The sequence below is a fragment of the Elephas maximus genome, chromosome 2 (genome assembly GCF_024166365.1).
Source record: "Elephas maximus indicus isolate mEleMax1 chromosome 2, mEleMax1 primary haplotype, whole genome shotgun sequence".
NCBI classification, from domain to species: Eukaryota; Metazoa; Chordata; class Mammalia; order Proboscidea; family Elephantidae; genus Elephas; species Elephas maximus.
Window position 1 is genome coordinate 186788777 of NC_064820.1, and position 20475 is coordinate 186809251.

At 38.9% G+C, this 20475-nt stretch overlaps 1 protein-coding gene across 1 annotated transcript in view; it reads left to right on the top strand.

Moving 5' to 3' along the window:
* RARS1 (arginyl-tRNA synthetase 1) overlaps window positions 1-18173 on the top strand; it is a 37727-nt gene extending 19554 nt beyond the window's left edge. The window contains exons 12-15 of the mRNA XM_049874286.1: window positions 6978-7083; window positions 16327-16499; window positions 16875-17122; window positions 17956-18173. Coding sequence (XP_049730243.1) covers window positions 6978-7083; window positions 16327-16499; window positions 16875-17122; window positions 17956-18065 — 637 coding nt within the window. The 3' untranslated portion in view covers window positions 18066-18173. The remainder of the gene's footprint in view (window positions 1-6977; window positions 7084-16326; window positions 16500-16874; window positions 17123-17955) is intronic.
* The last annotated feature ends 2302 nt before the right edge of the window (window positions 18174-20475 follow it).

Genomic DNA, 20475 nt, shown 5'->3' on the forward strand with positions numbered 1-20475 from the left:
CAAGAAATACTAAAGGGACTTCTCTGGTTAGAAAATCAATAACATCAGATATCAACCCAAGACTAGAACACTGGACAGAGCAATCAGATGTCAACCCAGTTAGGGAAATCACAAAAATAAATCAAGGTAAAAACACTCAAAGCAGGTTAACTGCGATGTCGTTATGTAAAAGAAGACAACATTAAAACAAAGAGGGTCTAAGAAATGTAGTCATAGATTTTTCACATGAAGAGCAAAACAAGACAATATAAAGAAATAAAAAGTAGGTTTAAATTTAAATAGGGGTAAAGATTAAGGTAACCACAAAGGACGCTAACTATCGTACTCATCAAAATAAAATAACAAGAAAAAAAATAGAGACTCAGCAAAACAAAATCAATTGCAACGAAAAAGAGGAAAAGACTATAAACTGCTCAGCACAAAAAATTAAGTGGGAAAAGGAAACTGTCAACAACACACACAAAAAAAGACATCAAATGACAGCACTTAACTCATACCTATCCATAGTTATGCTGAATGTAAATGGACTAAATGCACCAATAAAGAGACAGAGTGACAGAATGGATTAAAAACACAATCCGTCTATATGCTGACTACAAGAGACACACCTTAGACTTAGAGACAAAAACTAAAACACAAAGAATGGAAAAAAAATAAGCAAACAACAATCAAAAATGGCAGGAGTGGCAATATTAATTTCTGACAAAATAGACTTTAAAGTTAAATCCATCATAAAGGATAAGGCAGGACACTGTATAATGATTAAAGGGACAATACACCAAGAAGAGATAACCATATTAAATATTTATGCACCCAGTGACAGGGCTGCAAGATACATAAAACAAACTAACAGCATTGAGAAGTGAGACAGACAACACCACAATTACAGTAGGAGACGTCAGCACACCACTTTCAGTAAAGGACGGGACATCAGAAAGAAGCTCAATAAAGACACGGAATATCTAAATGCCCAATCAACCAACTTGACCTTATAGACATATACAGAACACTCCACCCAACAGCAGCCAAGTATACTTTCATTTCCAACGCACGTGGAACATTCTTTAGAATAGACCACATGTTAAGTCATAAAGCAAGCCTTAGCAGAATCCAAAACATCGAAATATTACAAAGCATCTTTTATGACCATAAGCCCATAAAAGTAGAAATCAGTAACAAAAAAAGCACGGAAGAGAAATCAAACACTTGGAAACTGAACAATACCCCACTAAAAAAAGACTGGGTCATAAAAGACGTCAAGGATGGAATAAAGAAATTCATAGAATCCAATGAGAATGAAAGCACTTCCTATCAGAACCTTTGGGACACAGCAAGAGCAGTGCTCAGAGGTCAATTTATATCAATAAATGCACACATCCAAAAAGAAGAAAGGGCCCAAATCAAAGAATTTTCCCTACAGCTTGAATATATAGAAAGAGAGCGACAAAAGAAACCCTCAGGCACCAGAAGAAACCAAATAATAAAAATTCGAGCAGAATTAAATGAAATAGAGAACAGAAAAACAATTGACAGAGTTAACAACACCAAAAGCTGGTTCTTTGAAAAAAGTAACAAAATTGATAAACCATTGGCCAAACTGACAAAAGAATATCAGGAGAGGAAGCAAATAACACAAATAAGAAATGAGATTAGTGATATTATAACAGACTGAACTGAAATTAAAAGAATCGTGTCAGATTACTACGAAAAATTATATTCTAACGAATTTGAAAACCTAGAAGAAATGGATGAATTTCTAGAAACACACTGCCTACCTAAAGTAACACAAACAGATTTAGAACAACTAAATAAACCCATAGCAAAAGAAGAGATTGAAAAGGTAATTTAAAAAACTCCCAACATAAAAAAGCCCTGGCCCAGACAGCTTCACTGCAGAGTTCTACCAACTTTGAAAGAAGCGTTAACACCACTACTACTAAAGGTATTCAGAGCATAGAAAAGTGTGGAATACTCCCAAACTCATTCTCTGAAACCAGCATATCCCTGATATCAAAACTAGTTAAGGACACCACAAAAAAATTACAGACCTATATCCCACATGAATTTAGATGCACAAATCCTCAACAAAATTCTAGCCAATAGAATTCAACATATCAAAAAAATAGTTCATGACCAAGTGGGATTCATATCAGCTATGCAGGGATGGTTCAACATTAGAATAACAATTAATGTAATATATTTTATGTGTAAAACAAAAGACAGGAACCACATGATCTTATCAAATGATGCAGAAAAGGCATTTGACAAAGTTCAACACCCATTTGTGATTAAAAAAAAAACTCTTAGCAAAATAGGAATAGAAGGAAAATTCTTCGGCATAATAAAGGGCATTTATACAAAGCTAACAGCCAACATCATCCTAAATGGAGAGAGTCTGAAAGCATTCCCATTAAGATCGGAAACCAGACAAGGATGCCTTTTATCACCACTCTTATTCAACATTGTGCTGGAGGTCCTAGCCAGAGCAATTAGGCTAGATTAAAAAAAAAAAAAATGGCATCCAGATTGGGAAGGAAGAAATAAAAGTATGTCTGTTTGCAGTTGACATGATCTTGTACATAGAAAACCCTAAGGAATCCTCAAGAAAACTACTGAAAGTAGTGGAAGAATTTAGCAGAGTTTCAGGATACATGATAAACATACAAAAATCGGTTGGATTCCTCTACACCAACAAAAAGAACATTGAAGAGAAAATCACCAAATCAATACCATTTACAGTAGCCCCCAAGAAGATAAAATACGTAGGAATAAATCTTACCAGAGAAATAAAAGACCTATACAAAGAAAACTACAAGACACTACTGCAAGAAACCAAAGGAGACCTACATAAGTGGAAAAACACCTTGCTTATGGATAGGAAAACTTAACATTGTAAAAATGTCTGTTCTACCAAAAGTCATCTATAGAAACAACACAATTCCATTCCAAACGTGAACAACATTTTTTAATAAGATGGAGAAACAAATCACCAACTTCATATGGAAGGGAAAGAGGCCCTGGATAAGTAAAGCATTACTGAAAAAGAAGAACAAAGTGGGAACCCTCACTCTACCTGATTTTAGAACCTATCATGCCACCATCATAGTCACAACAGCTTGGTACTGGTACAACAACAGATACACAGACCAGTGGAACAGAATTGAGAATCCAGACATAAATCCATCCACATATGAGCAGCTGATATTTGACAGAGGGCCAAAGTGAGTTAAATGGGGAAAAGACACTCTCTTTAACAAATGGTGCTGGCATAACTGGATATCCATCTGCAAAAAATGAAGCAAGACCCATACCACACACCACACACAAAAACTAACTCAAAATGGATCAAAGACCTAAATATAAAATCTAAAACTATAAAGATCATGGGAAAAAAATAGGGACAATGCTAGGAGCCCTAATACATGGCATAAGCAGTAACAGTGCACAAACACCAGAAGAGAAACTAGGTAACTGGGAGCTCCTAAAAATCAAACACGTATGCTTATCCGAAGACTTCACCAAAAGAGTAAAAAGGTTATCTACAGACTTGGAAGAAGTTTTTAGCTGTAACATTTCTGATCATCTGGTCTCTAAAATCTAAATCTACACAATACTGCAAAAACTCAACTACAAAAAGACTGATAATGCAACTAAAAAATGGGCAAAGGATATGAACAGGCACTTCACTAAAGAAGACCTTCAGGTAGCTTACAGATACATGAGGAAATGCTCACGACCATTAGCCATTAGAGAAATGCAAATCAACGAGATTCCATCCTGCTCCAACAAGGCTGGCATTAATCCAAAAAACACTAATAAATGTCGGAGAGGTTGTGGAGAGACTGGAAGACATATAGAGTGCTGGTGGGAATATAAAATGGTACAACCACTTGGAAATCAATTTGTCTCTTCCTTAAAAAGCTAGAAATAGAACTACCATACAACCCAGCAGTCCCAGTCCTTGCAATATATGCTAGAGAAATAAGAGCCTTTACACGAACAGATATGTGCACACCCATGTTCATTGCAGCACTATTTACAATAGCAAAAAGATGGAAGCAACCAAGGTGCCCATCAGTGGGTGAATGGATAAATTATGGTATATTCGCATAATGGAATACTACTCATCATTAAAAATGATGAATCCGTGAAACATTTCATAACATGGAGGAATATGGAAGGCATTATGCTGAGTGAAATTAGTCAGTTGCAAAAGGACAAATATTGTATGAGACCACTATTATAAGAACTTGAATAATAGTTTAAACAGAGAAGAAAACATTCTTTGATGATTAGGAGAGCAGGGAGGGTGGGAGGGAGAGAGGTTTTCACTAATTAGATAGTAGATGAGAACTATTTTAGGTGAAGGGAAAGAACACAAAATACACAGAGGTCAGCACAAGTGGACTAAACCAAGGAAGTTTCCTGAATAAACCAAATGCTTCAAAGGTCAGTGTAGCAGGTGCAGGGGTTTGGGGACCATGGTGTCAGGGGACATCTAAGTTAATTTGGATAATAAAATCTATTAAGAAAACATTCTGAATCCTACTTTGTAGAGAGGCATCTTGGGTCTTAAACGCTAGTAAGTGGCTTCTAAGATGCATCATTTGGCCTCGATCCACCTGGAGCAAAGGAGAAGGAACACCAAAGACACAAGGTAATTATGAGCCCAAGAGACAGAAAGGGCCACATAAACCAGAGACTACATCAGCCTGAGACCAGAAGAACTAGATGGTGCCCAGCTACAACCGATGACTGCCCTGACAGGGAACACAACAGAGGACCCCTGATGGAGCAGGAGAACAGTGGGGTGCAGACCCCAAATTCTCATAAAAAGGCCAGACTTAATGGTCTGACAGACTAGAAGGACCCTGGAGGTCATGGTTCCCAGACCTTCTGTTAGCCCAAGACAGGAATCATTCCCAAAGCCAACTCTTCAGACGGGGTTTGGACTGGACTATGGGATAGAAACTAATACTGGTGAAGAGTGAGCTTCTTGGACCAAGTAGACCCATGAGACTATGTGTGCAGCTCCTGCCTGAAGAAGAGATGAGAGGGCAGAGGGTGTCAGAAGCTGGCCGAGTGGACATGAAAATAGAGAGTGGACGGAAGGAGTGTGCTGTCTTAAAACAATAAAAATTAAAAAAAAAAAAAGACAAGACATACTGGGTCCTTATATGGTGTTCATGGTCCTACGAAAGTACTTAAAAACTAACCAGAGAATTCAGTATTGTTTATAGTATCTTAGTTTCAATTTTTTAACTCGGATTAACATTTAGATGATTAGTTCGACAGTTGGGTGAAATTATCAAGTTTACGTTCTATACCTGACAGTTATCACAACATTCGTATCTTGGCATTTAACTCATTGCGTAATGGCTAAGGTATGCTTTTCTTGATAATTTTTTTTGTCTCTGCACTCTTAAAGCCATGTAATTACACCATCCTTGCGCCTTTTTTCAGATGAATAATTTACATGGTAGTTAACCAGTGGCAGTTTATGATATTTAAAATATTTACGTTAAAATGCTAACAGGTTCTGCCAATTTGGTAGTGAAATTTTCTGTTTTCGGGTTTTTTACTATAAATAATTTATCTGTTTATTTCATCATCATTCTGTTATTCCTTGAACAACTGCCTGCTGAGTACCTGTTCATGATATTGGCTAGGTGCTACAAGTGTGTGTATAAATACAACGTAAAGCCTGACCTTTCCTGAAGCAGAGCAGCTTCCTGTGTAACCTATTAAAATAAATATGCCAGTCCCTGTCTTGGGAGTTACTGATTTATTAGGGCTAACATGGATATTGGGCATCTCTCTTTTTTTAAAAAACTCTGTTTGTATTCTGATATGCATCGCTTATATTAGAACCACTGGTCAGAGGGATAGACAGGCAAAAAGTGAAAATATAAGGCAGGCATAGGTAGGGAGTATCAGAAGGAACCAGGAATTGAGAACTAGAGACATTAAGGAAGGCATCCCTCAGATGGATCTGGAGGTTAGGTAACACTCCAGGGAATAGATAGCCTAAGGAAAGCCACAGAAGTAGTTTATGTATTTTGGGAATAATAAAGCAGTTTTAATTCTGTGATAAAAAGCATGTAGGTCTTTTCTAAACCAAGCTCTGAATATATAACTTTAATAACAAGTATTGCCATTATTTTGGTAGGTTAGATAGAAAAGCATGCTTAATTTGTACCCTTGATACCTTTGAAGGATTTTTAACTTAAAAAGGAAAAAAGAGACAAATTATGTGCATAGAGCCGTGTGAACCTCCATTCTGTTTAATAAATAAAATCCACTTTTTTCAACACACTTTTATAGTAAAGTTACCCAGGGCAGTGCTTATCAGTGACCTGGCCCCATCCACAGATACACTGATTTCAGTAGATCTGAATGGGGCCCTGGCATCCTAGTCTTTTATGTTCTCCAGCTGATTCTAATGTGTATCCAGGCTTGGTTACCACTGAATAAGAGGCATCATTTTATAGAGAAATGTGAATGAGATTTTAGTTAAGAATTTGCTCCCTTTCCAAACAATTCTACAAATAAATGTCCATTGTATTAATTTTTCTCAAAGGATGAAACAAGCTGAACTTTGTGTTCCAGGAAAATGAGCAAACTAACGGATAAGTGTTTATTTCTCTTTCAGGGACTATTAAAGATAAACAATTAGAGGGTGCTATTAAGAACCCTGAAGCATAGGATGCTTTGAGTTGAGGGCTCAGGTGAGAGACCCTCGAAAGCAACCCCATTTCCTTCTTTAGGCACCTTCCCTGGTTGCCAACTGGAGTGAGTGTCACCACTGACTTCAAACCCTCTCTAGTAGCTCTCAGGGAATGTATACCTTGAAAACTTGAAGCAGGCGTATGTTGCAGTTCATGGTTAGATTCCTCAAACCTTTAATTTCAGAGATTTCTGAGTCAGAAGATCTGTTTCAGAATCTAATCAGAATCAGGGCTTTTAAATGTTTTTAGGAAGAAGTTTAAGACACGTTCAGGTGAAACAGTGCGCCTCATGGACCTTTTGGAAGAAGGACTGAAACGATCCATGGACAAATTGAAGGAAAAAGAAAGAGACAAGGTAATCATAGGCTTTATTTGCATAATGTGTACCATGCGTTGTGTTGTGATTTCTCATTTTTGTTCTCACCAAGAGAACTGGAGGAGTGAATCCTCGTAGGGCAGGCGTATGCTGCTCAGTTGTATTGCACAGTAAGTGTGTTTAGTGAACTGCTGAGTATATTTTGAAAATAACAGTTTTTGGCTTTTACAAAAGGCAATGACTTTTTCCTCCTTTGTTAATGTGGCATAGTATCTCTGCTACTTAATGCCATTTCACCTGTTTCTACTTTCAACTGATGATGGGAGAACATTGTAGACTGAGAAGGTGTGATTTTTAGCCCACATTAGAGTCTACATTTGCTGAACTCCTTCCTGTGGGGGCATGTGTGGAGTAGTCGCAATAGCCAGCACCCACCACCCAAATTCCTGATGAGCCATCAGAGCAGGCAACGTGATGGACTTTCTGAGCATCCATAGAAAGAGCTATGATTGAGTTTGTGTGGAATTTGGAGGAGCTATGTTAAAATGACCCCTACGCATGTCTGTTGTACCATGGGGGCTTGTGTGTTGCTGTGATGCAGTAAGCTATACCACTGGTATTCAGATACCAGCAGGGTCAACCGTGGTGGACAGGTTTCACCTGAGCTTCCAGACTAGGAAGAAGGACCCGGCAGTCCACTTCTGAGAAGTAGCCAGTGAAAACCTTATGAATAACAGCAGAACATTATCTGATGTAGTGCTAGAAGATGAGCCCCTCAGGTTGAAAGGCACTCAAAATACAACTGGGGAAAAGCTGCCTCCTCAAAGTAGAGTTGATCTTTATGACGTGGATGAAGTCAAGCTTTCAGAACCTTCATTTGCTCATGTGGCACCACTCAAAATTAGAATGGCTGCAAACATCTATTAATAATCGAAACATGGAATGTACGAAGTATGAATCTAGGAAAATTGGGAATCGTCAGAAATGAAATGGAACACATAACCATCAATATCCTAGGCATTAGTTGGCTGAAATGGACTGATATTGGTCATTTTGAATCAGACAATCATATAGTCTACTATGCTGGGAATGACAATTTAAAGACGAATGGTGTTGCATTCATCATCAAAAAGAACATTTGAAGATCTATGCTGAAGTACAGCGCTGAAAGCGATAGAATAATATCCATATACGTACAAGGAAGACCAGTTAATACAACTGTTACTCAAATTTACACACCAACCACTAAGGCCAAAGATGAAGAAATCGAAGATTTTTACCAACTTCTGCAGACTGAAATTGATCAAACATGCAATCACGATGCACTAATAATTACAGGTGATTGGAATGCAAAAGTTGGAAACAAAGAAGGATTGGTAGTTGGAAAATATGGCCTTGTGATGGAAACAAGGGTGGACATCATGTGATTGAATTTTTCAAGACCAATGACTTCTTCATTGCAAATACTTCTTTCACCAACATAAACAGCTACTCTACACATGGACCTCGCCAAATGGGATACACAGGAATCAAATCGACTACAGCTGTGGAAAGAGATGATGGAAAAGCTCAATATCATCAGTCAGAACAAGGCCAGGGGCCAACTGTGGATCAGAGCATCAATTACTCGTATCCAAGTTCAAGTTGAAACTGAAGAAAATTAGAATAAGTCCACAAGAGCCAAAGTACGACCTTTGCTGTATCCCACCTGGATTTAGGTATCATCTCAGGAATAGATTAGACGTGTTGAACACTAGTGACCAAAGACGAGACGAGTTGTGGAATAACATCAAGGACATCATACATGAGGAAACCAAGAGATCATTAAAAAGGCAGGAGAGAAAGAAAAGACCTAAACGGATGTCAGAAGAGACTCTGAAACTTGCTTTTGAAAGTCTAGTAGCTAAAGCAAAAGGAAAAAATGTGAAGTACAAGCTGAATAGAAGATTTCAAAGGACAGCATGAGAAGACAAAAGTATTATGATGACATGTGCAAAGACCTGGAACCAGGGATATCATTGCTGATATCAGTTGGATCCTGGCTAAAAGCAGAGAATACCAGAAGGATGTTTACCTGTGTTTTATTGGCTCTGCAAAGGCATTCGACTGTGTGGATCATAACAAATTATGGATAACATTGTGGAGAATGGGAATTTCAGAACACTTAATTGTGCTCATGGATCAAGAGGCAGTCGTTCGAACAGAACAAGGGGGTACTACATGGTTTAAGGCGGGGAAAGGTGTATGTCAGGGTTGTATCCTTTCACTGTACTTAGTCTGTATGCTGAGCAAATAATCTGAGAAGCTGGACTATGAAGAAGAATGGAGCATCAGGATTGGAGGAAGGCTCATTAACAACCTGTGTTATGCAGATGGCACAACCTTGCTTGAAGAGGACTTAGAGCAGTGACTGATGAAGATCAAAGACCACAGCCTTCAGTATGGATTACACTTCAACATAAAGCAAAAATCCTCACAACTGGACCAGTAAGCAACATCGTGATAAACGGAGAAAAGATTGAGATTGTCAAGGATTTCATTTTACTTGGATCCACAATCAGCACTCATGGAAACAGCAGTTAAGAAATCAAAAGACACATTACATTGGGCAAATCAGCTGCAAGAGATTTCTTTAAAGGGTTAAAAATAAAAAATGTCACCTTGAGGACTAAGGTACACCTGACCAAGCCATGATGTTTTCAGTCTCCTCATATGCATGTGGAAGCTGGACAATGCATAAGGAAGACCAAAGAAGAATTGACACCTTTAAGTTGTGGTGTTGGTGAGGAATATTGAATATACCACAGACTGCCAAAAGAATGAACAAATCTGTCCTGGAAGAGGTACAACCAGAATGCTCCTTGAAAGCAAGAATGGCGAGACTGCATCTCACATATTTTGGACATGTCGTCAGAAGGAATCAGCCCCTGGAGAAGGACATCATTCTTGGTGAAGTAGAGGGTCAGCAAAAAAGAGGAAGACCCTCAACGAGATGGATTGACACAGTGGCTGCAACAGTGGGCTCAAGCATGGCAACAATTGTGAGGATGGTACAGGACCGGGCAGTGTTTGGTTCTGTTGTGCATGGGATCGCTATGAGTAGGAACCAACTCGACAGCACCTAACAACAACAAATCAAAATGAAAACTGCACAAAATAAAAAAAATTTTTAATAAGTTTTTTAAGATGGGTGTAGCACAGAAGTCAGGGAATGAGTCAGAGGCTCTTATGTCTTTTACTTTCCCTCAAGTGAAGTCATATTTTTTGAATGAACACAATTACCATAAACAAAAGAATAAAACTGCAGGAGAAGCAAAATAGAATGAGATATAAACATGAAAGAGCCAAACACAAAAAAAGATCATTTGAGGAGACACTCTCGTTTGGTTCAAAGATAACTTGCAAGCAGGGAACTTGAAGGTAGGCAGTAATAGCTACATCCTCTCTACTTGCTCCATTTCCATTGCTGGCAAAATGAAATGTAGCTTTTCTCCCTACTTCCGATAGGTGGTAGCCAAGTCTACCCCGCTGGTATCTCCAAAGTAGTTTTGCCTTTTAGTCCTGGCAGCGCAAGCAGTTTGCAGTGGACTGCTAATTTAAAGGTTGGCAGTTCGAACCCACCTATCGGCACTATAGAAGAAGGGCCTGACAGTTTGGTGCCATTAAGATTACAGTCAAGAAAACCCTATGGAGCAGTTCTACTCTGTGACATAAGGGGTTACCATGAGTTGGAATCAACGTGATGGCAGTGGGTTTGGTTTTTGTTCAGGCACATCCAGCACAGTCAGATGAAAAGTGGAAAATTTGGTCATATGACCAATTTGTTTAGTTTGCCTAATGACAAAAATTGCTTTGGCTCTTTTATTTGACCAATCCAGCTAGTTTTTGTTTTTTTAAGTTAATTTGCAAGCAGTAAAATACACAGCTTGATAAATTTTTACACATATGTACACATGGTAACCACCACCTAGATCAAGTTACAGAATATTTTCATCACCCTACGAAGTTAACTCCACCTTAGATCAGTTTTTGTGTTTATTCTGGAGCTTTATGTAAATTAAATCATAGTATGTGCTCTTTTCCATGTGTATCAATAGTTAATTTATTTTTATTGCTGAACAGTCTTCTGTTGTATGAATGTACCACTTTTGTTTATCCATTCTCCTGTTAGTGGACATTAGAGTTGGCTGTTATGACTGAAAAGCTAATTAGATCATTGTTTTTCAACCCTGTTTTTGGACACATGTATTTTTTCTCTCAGATATATATCTAGGAATTACATTACTGGTTCAGAGGGTTGGCTCATTCGTTGATGTTGTTAGCTGCCTTCCAGTCAACCTCAACTCCTGATAACTCCATGCCCAACAGAATGAAACACGGCGGGTCCTGCACTATCTACATGATTGGCTGTGGATCAAATCGCTGTGATCCATAGGGTTTTCATTGGCTGATTTCAGAAGTAGATCGCCAGGCCTTTCTTCCTAGTCCATCTTAGTGTGGAAGCTCTGTTGGAACCTATTCAGCATCATAGCAACATGTAAGCCTCCTCCGACAGACTGGGGGTAGCTGTACGTGAGGTACATTGACTAGGATTCGAACCCAGGTCTCCTGCATGGGAGGCGAGAATTCTACCACTTAACTTTATTAAAAATTGCCAAGTAGAAAGTTGTAACTTAAGTCATACATTCTCACCACTAATACATGAGAGTTCCAGTTGCTCCGTGTCTTTACCAATACTTGGTTTTGTGAGCTTTTTTTTATCTTTCTGGTGAGTATATAGCGGTATCTGCTTGTAGTTTAAATGTACGTTCTCTGATGAGCAGTGATGTTGATTACCTTTTCATGTGCCATTTGGCTATTTTCTGAAGGGTCTGTTCAGGTATTTTGCCCATTTTGTATTATCGTTTTTGTTTTAAACAATATTCATTTATATTTATATATAAATGATGTATTTATGTATATATAATTTATATATAACCCATTCTATATATACTTATGTATTTACCCTTTCCTGTATACTTTATTCCTTTTCGTAATTCTTTGCTTCCATCTGGGGTTGTTTAAACTTTCACGCTGAAGTACTCCTTTCAGTGTTTCTGTAGTGCAGGTATGCTGGTAACAAATTCTGTCAGCATTTGTTTGTCTGAAGACATCTTATTTTGCCTTTATATTTTTTAACAGTATTTTATTAGATATAGAATTATAGGTAGGCAGCCGTTTTTCTTCAGCATTTTAAAGATGGCATTCCACTATCTTCCAGCTTCCATAGTTTCTTTTGAAAATCAGTGCTAAGTCTCGTTGCTTCTTTGTAGGTAATGTCTCTTTTTCTCAGACTACTTTTAATACTTTTCTTAGGCTTTATTTTCAGTACTTTGACTAAGAAGTACCTAAATGTGGTTTAGGGGTTTTTTGGTTGTTATTTGTTTTGAAGTTCCTACCTAGTTAGAAGTTGCTAAGCTTCCTTGAACCTTTAAGTTGTGTTCTTTCATTAGTTTTGGAAAACTCTCAGCCATTATGTCTTCAGATACAATGTTCTTTTTAAAAAAAAAAAATGGAACCCTAAAAAACCCTAAGTACATGTATTATTAGAACATGCCTTTGAATTATGGTGTTGGCGAAGAATTTTGAATATACCATAGGCTGCCAAAAGAATGAACAAGTCTATCTTAGGAGAAGTACAGCCAGAGTGCTCCTTGGAAGCAAGGATGGCAAGGCTGCATGTCACATACTTTGGACATATTATTAGGAGGGGCCAGTCCCTGGAGAAGGACATCATGTTTGGTAAAGTAGAGGGTTAGTGAAAGAAAGATCCTCAACAAGATGGCTTAACACAGTGGCTGCAACAGTGGGGTCAAGCATAGCAACGGTTGTGAGGATGGTGCAGGACTGGGCAGTGTTTCGTTCTGCTGTACGTAGGGTTGATATGAGTCAGAACCGACTCAGCAGCACCTAACAACAACAACACATCTCTTACACTCCGACTTTTTTTCTGTCTGGTTCATTTTGAATGTTTTCTACTTCAGATGTTATATTTTGCTATTATGTATTTCAAATATCTGTTGGAATTTTGCTACTTTTTATCCATTTTTGTTAATCTTTTCTGATTTCTTGAACATATTAATCATAGTTTAACTTTTCATTTTGAAATAATTTTAGACTCACAAAAAAGCTGCAGAAGAGTACAAAGAATTTCCGTATGTCCTTCACACAGCTTCCCCAAAGAGTAATGTCTTACACAGCCACAGCACGATTATCAAAATCAGAAGTTAACGTTGCTACAATACTATTAACTAGTCTGCAGACCTGATTCAGGGCTGACCATTTGTCTCACTAATGCCCTTTTTTGCTCCAGGATCACATGTTGCACTTAGTTGTCAGGGCTCCTTTATCTTTAATCTAGGCACTTTCTTGGTCTTTCTTTAACTTTCATGACTTTGGCACTTTAGAGGAAGACTGGTCATTTATTTTATAGAATGTCTTTCAGTTGGGCTTGTCTGATGTTTCCTTGTGATTAAATTCAGGTTATATATATCTTAACAAGGATAGACATATGGCCCTTCCCAATTTGTTGTATCAGGAGACAAACATGTTAAAATAATTTTTTAAAACAATTTCATACTGTAAAGTTGCTATTGTCTTTTTTTCCCCAATGTTTCTATTGTTTTGTTCTTGCACCCCATTCCTCCCTTGGTTTGCAATTATTTGGTCTTGCTTTTTTAGCAAGCATCATTTTTTTTTTTTTAATCGGATGCTAGGCTTTGTGAGGCAAAAAATTATAGGAGTTTTGGATGTTGTTATCTTCATCCTGGGGCAAAGGGAAACCCTGGTGGCGTAGTGGTTAAGTGCTACAGTTGCTAACCAAAAGCTTGGCAGTTCGAATCCACCAGGCACTTCTTGGAAACGTATGGGTCAGTTCTACTCTGTCCTATAGGGTCACTAAAAGATGGAATCAACTGGACGGCAATGATTTTTTTTGTTTTTTGCCTAGGGCAAAGATCTTCCTCCTGAATTGGCCATTTTAGTTTCAAAACCAAAGGCCCGGAGTATTTACTGGTGCTCTTCCACTGCCAGGCCCCCAAGTTCTAGCACCCCAGCTCACACAACTACGCACATCTCTGTTCAGCTTTTCAACCACCCAGCTTCTCTTTCCTGCTGAACTTTTTTTTTTTTTTGTAATCACACCTTGTGCGTGTCAGCCATATGACAACGTGAAGGAAGTTTATTCACGGAGTTTTTCATTTCTTTTCTGGGATTCCCTTCTCTTGGGATTTTTGTCCTAGCTTCTTTGGCAATGCCATACTCTGACTTGTCTCCTTATCTCAGTAAGACCACTTGTTTCTGCTTGGATTCTCTTCCCCCTCACCCAGCCACACAGTGATTGGGAAAATGACCTTGGAATTTTTTTGCCCTCTCAGTGCTCAGTGTTTGCCTTTTTCATGGTTATAGCTCCTCTAACTTTCTTTGTGCGGATGTTCTTCATTGTCTCCAAACAGTTGTTTAATATATTTTATCTAGCTTTTATCTGTATTTTCCATGAATTTGTCTATTTTTTCCTCTCTTCTGTTTCCTTTTTGCTTCAACTCTTGGCTAGCTGTGAATTTAGAGATTTGAATTCCCTGTCAGGTAGTTCTAGGGCCTTTTCTTCTACTGGAAAGTCATCTGGTGTTTTATTTTGGACACCACCTGGAACCATCCTGTCCTGTTTTTTTTTTTTTTTTATGTTTTGACATTATCTGCTGTCTTTGGGACATTCGGTAGTTATTTTCTTCATTTCTTGATTGTAGATTTGTTTCGTCCTGCCTCTTTGTTTTATTTGGTTACGTCTGAGCAGGCGGTCTGTGTGTTCTTTGTTGTTTGCTTGTCTGTAGTCATACTTTTCACCTCCTTGTCCAGTGGGCAGGGTCAGTCATTCAGCTATGGTGCAGCAGGGCAGGTCCAGCGAGTGCTCTGTCTCCTGCTAGGAACTTTGTGAAACTGCTTTCCCATACTTCCTGTCCACTGATCTCCGACATGGGTGGGGCAAATCCAAGCCGCACGGATGCGGCACTTCCCAGCCGGCCGAGCCACCACAGCCAGCCAGCAAGCTCAGAGGCGGAGCTGCGAGGAGAGAATGGAAGGTGGGAACGCACATAGTGCTGGTTGCCGGGCGCGCTCTTTCCTGCTGGGAGTTCTGCGAAGCTGTTTTCCCACCGTGCTACCTGTCTGCCGTCCCCAGCAGGAGTCCAAGATGGCGGATCCGTGCTGCGTTAGCTGTTGGGGTCCTCTGCACATCTCTGTCCTCACTGTCTGTCTTGTGTCAGTTTCTTATTCCATTTGGTGCTTGGCTGAGTTCTTTCTTTCTTCATTTGACGCTTCAGGTTCCAGGAATGACATTTGTCCCAGTTTTACTTAGTTTTCCGGGTCTTTGCGGTGGAGGGACGGCGTGGTGTTTCTGTCTGTGGCGCCATGTTGGCTGGAACTCTTTTATCCCGCTTTTAAATAGTTGGGTTAAATAGTTACTTTAAGGGTTAGTCTGCTATAAACCAGAACAGAAACTTTTAATCACTTATATGTACCTAATAATGTTTCAGAGTCCATGACCAAATATTAACAAAACAGTGTATAAGTTCTTCCTTCTACTCTTCACATCCTGTCCTAATTGCATTAATTTAAAAAAAAAAAAAGTTGCTGTCAAGTCAACCTTGACTCATGGTGATCCCATGTGTGTCAGGTAGAACTGTGCTAAATAGGGTTTTCAGTGATGAATTTTTGGGTGTGGATTGCCAGGCCTTTCTTCTTAGGCACTTCTGAGTATCCCCAAGCCTCTAGCCTTTTGGTTAGCAACCAAACATATTAACCATTTGCACCATTCAGGGTCTTGTCAATTAATTACTTGACCCTAATTTTTTGTTTTTATTGTACTATATTATTTTGTTCCCTGTAAGCTACCTCAGAATCCCAGGATGAAATGAATATAAACTACTAATTGGTCCTTTTAGTTTCGCATCTACTGATTACATGAGGTGGGGCAGGGGGAGTAGTCAAGCTGATACTTGACATTTTACAAATCAAGTTTCTTATAGAAACATCCTTCATTGTGCAGAGCTGATAAGTTTTATACTTTCATTATTCTCTTCTTTGTACTTTGGCCTGTACTGTATTACTTCAATGTCAGTGTTCGTTAAAGTTTATAGATGAAACAGTGTCACTAGATGCCCCTTGCCTCAGTCTTCTGCCCTGTGAGACACTGAAACCAAGGCAGGATCAGTAAGCTCTGAAGTCTTTATTTTGTTTTTCCCAAAGGTCTTAACCCCAGAGGAGCTGAAGGCTGCTCAGACATCTGTTGCTTATGGCTGTATCAAATACGCTGATCTTTCCCATAACCGACTGAATGACTACATCTTCTCCTTTGACAAAATGCTAGATGACAGAGGAAATACAGCTGCTTACTTGTTGTATGCCTTCACTAGAATCAGGTGATTGTGGATACTCAGGGGCTCCAAAGATTTTTTTACCCAATTTGTTTTGCTGTGTGAGAGCATCTTTGCTAATATGTTCTCTTTTAGAATTACAAGTTTTACCTTAGGGATTCTTTTAGAATCCCTAACCCATCCCTGTGTGCTCTGGCAGGTATTCTCCCAGGCATTCTTGGTTTAAGTACCAGGGAAGGGACCCTGTAAAAGGATTATATTCTCCCATGTTTAATATTATGAAATGCTTTAGACCACAGTATTAATTTTATCTAATACTGTGCTCTGTAATAAAATATTTCATCCATTTTATAAGAACTCCCTTTTAATTGATGATAATTTCTGGTTTATATCAGTCATCTCTTGTTACTGGTTTTTCAGGTCTATTGCCCGTCTGGCCAGTATCGACGACGAGATGCTCCAGAAAGCTGCTCAAGAGACCAAGATCATCTTGGACCATGAGAAGGAATGGAAACTAGGGCGGTGCATTTTACGGTTCCCTGAGATTCTGCAAAAGATTTTAGATGACTTACTTCTCCATACGCTCTGTGATTATATCTATGAGCTGGCAACTACATTCACAGAATTTTATGATAGCTGTTATTGTGTGGAGAAAGATCGGCAGACTGGTGAGTGTCTCACCCACTGGCTGTATTGGCGATAGGGCACCATCGAGGCATTTAATAAGTGGGAGTGGTTTTCAAAGGTGTTTTATTTGTGGAAACACATGCTTTTTTTCCAAGCAGTTGCACCGTGAACCGTATCATATATAACAGACACAATTTGAACTAGCTCTGATATAAGCAGCAATAACATTCTGCTCACTTTGTCTGTCCCCCCACCCTCGGGCACATGGAATAGAACCTTCAGGCTCCAAAGAAAGCCATGGAAGACCACTGGGAATGGGACATTTCCAACAGAAAGGTCCCAGAATGTTAAAAATGACTCTTTGGGGCTTCTTTATAATGAAAACCAACCTTGGAAAAAATCTTTTCTTACCTTAGGCTTTCTGCTCTGTGTCATGTTACAAATTGGTAATGAAGTAGACTAAATGAATGTGCTGCAGGGCAGATTGGCATCTGAGGGTCATGCCTGAGAACTGAAACTTTATTAGGAAAAAAAATCTCACCACGATTATGGTGTTACAGTTTGTAGTTACCATTTCAGACTGTGAAGCCTAGGAAAGAACTCTGAATTTTATAAAGAAATGTAAAATATATAGTTCTAATCTTGCAGATTATCATTGTCTTGATTATCAGCTAAAAACCGATTCCTTGAATAGAAATACCTTTATTTCTTAGATTTTCTTTTTAGTGTAAGGTGAAGGTATTCCTAGTTAAAGCCCAAAAACATTTATGGGCTGGGCTATTATTCTCAGTAAAATCCAGAAATAACAGATTCTTTAATAGTGATTTTCAAGTGGAAAAATAAACCTAATACCTTCTTTTTTCTCTCTTCTCAGGGAAAGTGCTGAAGGTGAACATGTGGCGTATGCTGCTGTGTGAAGCAGTAGCTGCTGTCATGGCCAAGGGCTTTGATATCCTGGGAATAAAACCTGTCGAAAGGATGTGATCCTTCTTAGGTTTGAACACTGTGTGTTTTTACCAAAGTGGCCATTAGCACTGTTTGCTTTTTTACAATCACGTGGATACAAAACAAGTAAAGAAAATTTGTCAACTATCTTATAAAATGTGGTTCTTTGTAACAACCAGTGCTCTGAAAAGGAAAAAAACACTTCCATAAATACGCTTATTTCTACTGAGTATTAAACCGAAAGGGCTTAGAGGAGGCCATGAAGTAACATAGGATTTGTGTACCACAGTGAGAGTGAGAGTTTACTGGCTTGGCAGGGGTATGTTTTCTGTTCATTTTAATTAGATAAAGAATCGCATTTATTGAGCCCTATCTTAGACTCCAGAAACTACACGCCTTTATTGTTCCATTAAGGACCCTAGTGGTCCAGTGGTTAAGTGCTGGGCTGTTAATCGAAAGGTAGGCAGTTTGAACCTACCCAGCAACTGTGTGGAAGAAAGACCTAGCAATCTGTTTCTGTAAAGCTTACGGCCTAGAAAACGCTGTCAAGCAATTCTTCTCTGTCCTGTATGGTCGCTATGAGTTGGAATCGACCCAATGGCGCACAACAACAACGTTCCATTTATTCCTCATTCCATTGCTTTATGGTAGATACTATCCCTGTCCTACAGTGAGGAGACTGAGGCACCACAGAGCTAAGTAACTTGGCCTGTACTGCTCAGAACAATATCAAGATGTATAGCCAGGTGTGTCTGGTTCCCAAATTCAAGCTTTTTCCATTTTAGCAGAAGATGACATTGGCAAAATAACAGACCAGGGCTCAAGGGAAGGAGACAAAGAAGTATGAGGCAGGACAGTTTCCTGAAGAGTAACTCTTTAACATCTCAGTGCTAGAACTTGGTCACGTGTCCAATCCTATTTGCAAAGAAAGGTGAAACATGAATAAGCAAAGAATAGGATTGCCATCATTTGCTTGGACAATGAAGAATCATCCCCTGGGCTTGGCACATTGTCTCACTCCATGAAACTTGAGCTTTTTTAGCAAAACAAGCCGGAGGTTGCTGGCGGGGCGGGGGAGTGCTGATAACAATTATTGAGTCAGTAGTTAATGCAGTTTGCCAACTCTATCTCAGAATTTTGTAAATGTGAGATGAGATTCATGTAAAGAAGCTATCATAATTCCTGGAGAGATAAGTGCTTAGTAAACAAACTATTGTATCATGCTGTTTCCAGAGGCTTCCAAGCTCAAAGGAATGTTAGAGATGATCTTAATGAGTTATAATAATAGCTGCCATTTACAAACACCTGTATGTAAAAATATGACATATTCGTAGTAGATCACTGCTCCCTCTAACAGACCTGAAGAGGTTAAGCAGTTTCCTCTTAGTCTTCAAACTATAAAGAAGACAGGCTGTCTATGCTATTGAGTCCATGGGTCAGGAAGATCCTGGAGATTGAGTTAAAAACAGGATTCAATGAAGTATAGGAGAAAATAGAGAACTCCAGCAACTCAACAGGAAAAAGAAAAATGACCCAGTTCAAAAACAGTCAAAGGACATGAACAGACACTTCACCAAAGAAGATATGTAGGCAGCCAACATTTATATAAGATGCTCAGAATTGTTAACCATTAAATGCAAATCAAAACTGAGATGCTATCTCATACTGGTAGTAATGGCCTGATAGGAAAAAAAAAAAGTCATACTGGAGAGGCTGTGGGGAAATTGGAATTCTCATACATTGCTGGTAGGAATGTAAAATGGGACAACCACTACGGAAAACTATATGGCATTTCCTCAAAAAGCAAGGAATACCATATGATCCAGCAATCCCACTCCTAGGTATATATCCGAGAGAAATAAGAGCTGTGACACGAATAGACATGCACAGCCATGTTCATTGCAAGATTATTTATAATAGCAAAAACATGGCAACAGCCTAAGTGCCCTCCAATGGATGAATGGATAAACAAACTGGTACAACTGAATATGACACAACGTTAAAGAATAATGACGAATCCACAAAACATCTCACAACATGGGTGAACCTTAAGGATATTATGCTGAGTGAAATAAGTCAACCACAAAATGACAAACATTGTATGAGGCCATGATTAGAAAAAGTCAAGGTTTTCACACAAACATTCTTTGATGATTGAGGCGGGGACCACTAGACAGTAGACGCATACTATAGTAAAGGGAGAGAGAATACACGATATGGGGGAAATCAGCACAACGTGGCAAGGTAAGGAAAGACTGAAAGGTACGCAAGAGTAAAAGGCAACGACAGTAAATACTGATAACGATCCTGCAGTAACAGTAGTAACAATGTATGAGTGGATACATAGATACATAAGCTGATTGGGGGTGGGAGGGCATACATACATATATATATATATATATGTGGATATGCTGTGAATATACCCATGTATGCAATAGTGCACACAGGG